Genomic DNA, 5,843 nt, shown 5'->3' on the forward strand with positions numbered 1-5,843 from the left:
CTGTAACTTGAAGAGAGTGTGGTAGTGTTTCAGTGCTTAGTTTTAGCTTATGCGCCAGCGAAGCGTCAATAAAGTTCTGTTTGCCCCAGAGTCAGTCGGAGCCCTAAGAGAATGAGTCTTGAGTTGCACAGTTCATTTTGCTGCAATCATGAGACGTGGAGGAGACCGTGAACAGGAGACCTCATCCACCCATACTCTCCTCTCTACTGGCGGGCGGTCTTTTGGCCAAGCCGGACAAGCGTTGGCGATATGGCCTTTGCAACTGCAGTAAAAACACTCACCGGCCCTCCACCGTCAATGTCGCTCCTCAGGCATTAGTCTGGAGCGCCCCAATTGCATGGGTTGTTCACCCTCTTCCATACTGTCCGACACCTGATTGCCTCCGCCACTGGTCGCGCCTCCGCCCAGCGCCATTTCCGTGTGTCCCAGATGCCTCTGGGTAATATAGTTTCCGGTTCCCCGGCTCGCTCTTAAATGCTCGTCTACCTTCATACACAGTGTAATCACATCAGAGAGAGTCAAAGGTAAGTCCCTCATTACCAGTTCATTTTTCAATTCATCACAAACATTATTCAGTGAGGTACTTATCAATGCCGACTGCCCCCACCCGGTCTCTTCAGCCAAAGTCCAAAACTCGACTGAGTATTCCGCTATACTCCGTCTCCCCTGCTTTAAGTTCAACAATCAAAGAGCAGCCACCTCAGCTCCGGTGCCTCTTTCAAAACCACTTTTAAATTTAACGAGAAAGTCCTGCTAAGTGATCTCAGGGTCAGTTCTTAGCTTGGCTTGTGCCCAGTTCAATACCTGCCTGTAACAGCTGAACAATATAGGCAATTTTGGCCCCATCAGTCTCATAGGTCTGTGATCTGGGTCAAAAATCCTGCACACTTATGAAACTCACCCGAGTAAGATTCCATAGCAGGTAAAGATTGCTCCGGGGGTTCTGGGTGAGCCGGTGCGGAAGAGGTAGATGGTACGGGCGCCAGAGTTTCGGAAGCCGGTAACTGTGGAGAGACATGCAGAGGAGGCGTGGATGGGCGTTGAGCAAGGGCTTGGGTGAGCGTAGCCAGTTGCTAGTTAATGTGCTGTAGCATTTGTTTGTGGCATTCCAGAATTGCTTCCGGGGTGAGGACAGGCTGCAGGGTGGGGGTTGAGTCTGCTGAGTCCATGGTTGGCTGGATCATTACTGTTACGGTTTGTCGTGAGAACTCACATGCAAAACTCAGCGATAGGAAGCTTCACAAGCAATTTATTTACACAGTTCACTGAATGTATATACAAATGTGCAGAAATAGTGCTACGTACAAAAGTGGGGGGACGGGGCTCCAGGGAAATCCAGGGAAACAGACTCTCGCTCCTCTTCCATTAATCCACACACATGATCAGGCTCTCTTTCTCCAACTATCACCACACAGGACACAGGGAAAAGGTCAAGGGAGTCCGTACACAGGGAAATGTTTGTTAGTTCAATGCTCAGAAACACAAAGGGGAAACTTAGCTGGCAACTTGACGACACTAATGTGAGTCAAACACAACGATCCAGCGAAGAACAGCAGTCATCGCCTGGCTTAAATACTGGTTGTCAATGTCATGTCAATGGCTGTGAACAAAGAGAAACTTGTAAATAACTCATGAAAGAATAAAGTTACGTTGAAACCAAGCACACCATTGTTTTTCTTGTGACATTACCAATAAGTTTGATGTGTCACATGGCCCTCTTCCTATTGAAAAAAACAAAAGTTGTATCCAAGATGGCCGACTTCTAAATGGCCACCATGGTCACCGCCCATCTTGAGGAGTTTGCCCCTTCACATATACTAATGTGCCACAAACAGGACTTTAATATCACCAACCATTCCCATGTTATTACGGTGTATCCATATAAATGGCCCACCCTTTACTTAAACATGGAGTCTGCCTCACAGTGTTTTACACTTCACACGTGTCCTGGATATGTCATGCTTAAGCACATCTGTTGAACACTTTTGGATATAGTTATAATCACTGATACACTTACACAATTATATGATAACGACTTTGTAGATGGGCAGCCTGTTTATGGCAGTTGAAGTTTGTACAGTCTCCTGACACATTGCTAACATTTCTGTTGGCTAGGAATGTCACCTAAGTTGTTAATAAAATAAAATTATATTTTTACTCTACCTCTGCAGTGACTTTGTTTTTGTTTGTTTTTTTTAGCTTAGTATCCTACGCTGTCATAAAGTAATGTGGTGTGGTACGATATTTGTCTTGCTATAATGATGCATGGCCAAAAGGTTGATTAAAATGACTTTCATTCGACTATATAAAGTAGTTGGTTCATTGATTCATTGTTGGAGCTCTAGTTGCATTCTTCTTTGCATTCTTGATCTTTTTTATTTACTTTGGTAGCCTCTATCACTCACTTTGTATTCTACATTATTCTGTATATGCTTTTTATTCTGTCTCTGCTTATTTTTTATGCTTTACTCACAGTCTGTCTTCTCTCTGTGTGTCTCTCTGCTACTGCTGTAGGCACGTATCAGGGTCAGTGGAGTGGTGGCATGCGTCACGGCTATGGAGTACGTCAAAGTGTTCCTTATGGCATGGCTTCTGTCATCCGCTCACCTCTACGAACTTCGCTGTCTTCACTCCGCAGTGAGCAGAGTAATGGTACAGTACTGCGTGACAGCCTATCCGATAGCCCTGCTGGCACACGTGGTGGTTTTGTGCTCAACTTCCAATCAGATGGAGAGGGTTCAGAGAAGAGAAAGGGTCTTTTTCGCCGTGGCTCCTTTTTTGGTAGCCTTCAGCGACTACGCAAATCTGATTCACGCTCATCAATTTCTAGTAAGCGCAGTTCAGCACACAGTGACACTACTATGAGCCGCATCAGTTCAAGTGACGCCAACTCTACCATTAGCTTTGGAGATGGAGACCCTGGCGATGACTACCTGCTTCTTGAGGACAGTGTGGATGCTACCACCACCGAGTCGTATGTGGGCGAGTGGAAAAATGACAAACGCAGTGGCTTTGGTATCTCTGAGCGGTCTAATGGCATGAAATATGAAGGCGAGTGGTTGAATAATAAACGCCATGGCTATGGCTGCACCATCTTTCCTAATGGGACGAAGGAAGAAGGGAAGTACAAGAACAATATGCTGATCCGGGGTATCAGGAAGCAGCTGTTCCCACTAAAGAATACCAAGACCAAACAAAAAGTGGATCGTGCCATTGAAGGAGCAGTGAGAGCAGCAGCCATCGCCAGAACCAAGGTTGAGATTGCCATCTCCAGGTAAAATATCCTGAGAACCATAAGGAAGTTACAACTACTTTTACCATCTTTTTCTTTACTATATTGGAAGTATATTGGGTAGTATATACTATCCAAAGTTTTATCCATATTTTATCTATACTATTGTCAGAGCATATACTGCTCATTATTAAATAGTATTAGTAATACTCTTAATACTACTCTGCATATTTTGGCTTGACACAAAGACATTTTATTGCTCATTTTGACACACTGGCTTACAAATGTAATTGAAACTTCATAGTAAGCATATGGTACTTAGTATTCTGTGGAATGAAAAAATATTTGCTGCTTGTTAGTTTGGGATTGTCTTTCATATGTGTCACGTGTTTCAGATGATCAAATATAGACAAACTGGACAAAGATAACCCAAGTAAATACAAAATACAGTATGTAAATGCTCATTTAGTTTATTAAAAGAAAAAAAAGCTATCCATCCCTACCTGCCCTATGTGAAAAAGTAACCGTTAAATCCCCAAAACCTTTGGAAAAATATTCTGTCAAAACGTTTTTAAAGGGTTGAGTCTGGTTACATCTGGTGTAAAACTAACACACCATTTCAAGCCTGTTTTTCAACAGTTTTAACTGCACATCCCCCATCTCAAATATCATCAGCACCCCTAGATGCCCTCCTCCCACTGCCTCACTGATCTGACCTCCTGTGACACCTGCATATTCACCTGTACTCCTAACCAACCCCTGAAGTCCCCACCAGTCAAGCCGACACCAGCATCACTTCCACCTCAATCTCCTCTGCTGGCATGCATCTCAGCCCCAGAAACCCATTTTAGATGCCATACCTAGAATCTACTGGAGCCACTCACTCAATTTTGGGCACAGTGACCCGAGTATTCGGATTACTACAGGGACAACAGTTGCCTTCAGCTTCCACGTATTTTCTATCTCCTCTCTCAGCCCTTGTTATTTCTCAGGTATCTTGTTCCTATTTCCTGATGTTGCTATTGCTACATCTTATCACTACAGCCTTCCTCCTCTGCTTGGACCCAACTATTATGTCTGGCTGGTTAGCCTTGGCACTTCCAGGCCATACTCTGCAACGGTGTTCCTGCATACTATGCCATCCACTTCATTATAGCTTTCCATGTATGATCTGCCAACTAGTATTTATGATCTTTGCTGTTCTTGTTCCTTTTCTCTCTTGGGTTTCTGCTGCCTGAGGTATCACCAAGCACATGATCATTCCTGGCCATCTTTCTGATGTACTGATGGATTGTTGTTGTTGTTCTTACATCCTGGATAGTAATTCTACACTCACTATTCGTTGGCCTGGATTTGGTATGAAACCTTCGATACGTGGTAAAGGCTTTTCTTTTTTTTAATGTCAGTGGTTTCTATCTCCTCCCTTGGCTAGCTTATTATTCCAGCAGGGTATCTGGCAGGGCATAGGTGTTGATTACCTAGAGCTTGTTCTTCCCATTCAGCAGACTCCTCAGGATTTGCCTTGCTCTTTGGCGAAGGCAGCTTCTCTAGTGGCCTCCTCATTGTTCAGTTCACCTCTTGTCTTCCCATGTAATTCTAGCTATCCTCAATATCTGGAATATTGCATTCTGATAGTGCAGTCTGCTCAGTTCTGACTACTTTCCATCTTTTTGTTGTTCAGGCTTACGTAGAACAGCAGTGGGGACAAGGTAGGGCTGGGCGATATGGCCTAAAATCCATATCACGGTATAATTTGAAGCAAGTGCGGTAACGATATATATCGCGATATATTCTTTTCTTCTGTATCACGTATTTTACCCACTATAAGGCGCACTTAAAATCCTTTAATTTTATCAAAAATCGTCAGTGCGCCTTATGTGTGAATTCTGGTTGTACTTACTGACCTCGAACCAATTTTATGTGGTACATGGCGCGCAGAAATCTGTCAAAAATGTCTCAGTACAACTTTGGTAAGCTATGAAGCCGCACCGCTTGATGGATTGCCGGAGCATTACGCCTGCCGTATTCAGGAGCCCCGCGGAGTGATCTGGGTCCAAAACTCCGTCTCTTCAGGTCCCAAAGTCAAACGAACACTGCGGCATCACTAAGAGTTACAAACTGTCGGTAAATTATTTCCAGTGTTGCCAACTTGGCGACTTTGTTACTATATTTAGCGAGTTTTCAGACCCCCTTAGAGACTTTTTTTCTAAAAAGCGACTAGCGACAAATCTGGTGACTTTTTCTGGTATTATTGGAGACTTATTTATGACGACTTTTTGACGTGAAAATGCATATTGCTCTTACTCTCAACAAGCAGCGGTGCTGCCGTGGGCACCTCACCCGTGCCAAAGCACTCACAGGCGGATGATAGTCCTCCCCCATCTGCTATCAGGGCACAGAGATGTTCACCCCTATGCGTCCAAACTGCAAATGAATCGCGCATGAGCGAAGCCGCTGCTCTCGCACTGACTGTAACGCAGTCAGTTCTTCTTTTACTGTTATGCTGTTTTGTGGATCACAAGGTTTAAAACTACTTATAAACACACACTCTCACACACAAGGTTTAAAACTACTTATAAACACACACTCTCACACACAAGGTTTAAAACTA

The 5,843-nt window shown here is 44.0% G+C and overlaps 1 protein-coding gene across 1 annotated transcript in view; it reads left to right on the forward strand.

Moving 5' to 3' along the window:
- Positions 1 to 970: 970 nt before the first annotated feature.
- LOC102192000 (junctophilin-1-like) overlaps positions 971 to 5,843 on the forward strand; it is a 23,785-nt gene continuing 18,912 nt past the window's right edge. Inside the window, exons 1-3 of the mRNA XM_005751606.2 lie at positions 971 to 1,056; positions 1,113 to 1,201; positions 2,476 to 3,274. Of these exons, the coding sequence (XP_005751663.2) occupies positions 971 to 1,056; positions 1,113 to 1,201; positions 2,476 to 3,274 (974 nt within the window). The remainder of the gene's footprint in view (positions 1,057 to 1,112; positions 1,202 to 2,475; positions 3,275 to 5,843) is intronic.

The sequence above is a fragment of the Pundamilia nyererei genome, unplaced genomic scaffold (assembly GCF_000239375.1).
Source record: "Pundamilia nyererei isolate P.nyererei 1_Seehausen unplaced genomic scaffold, PunNye1.0 scaffold00318, whole genome shotgun sequence".
Taxonomy (NCBI): Eukaryota; Metazoa; Chordata; class Actinopteri; order Cichliformes; family Cichlidae; genus Pundamilia; species Pundamilia nyererei.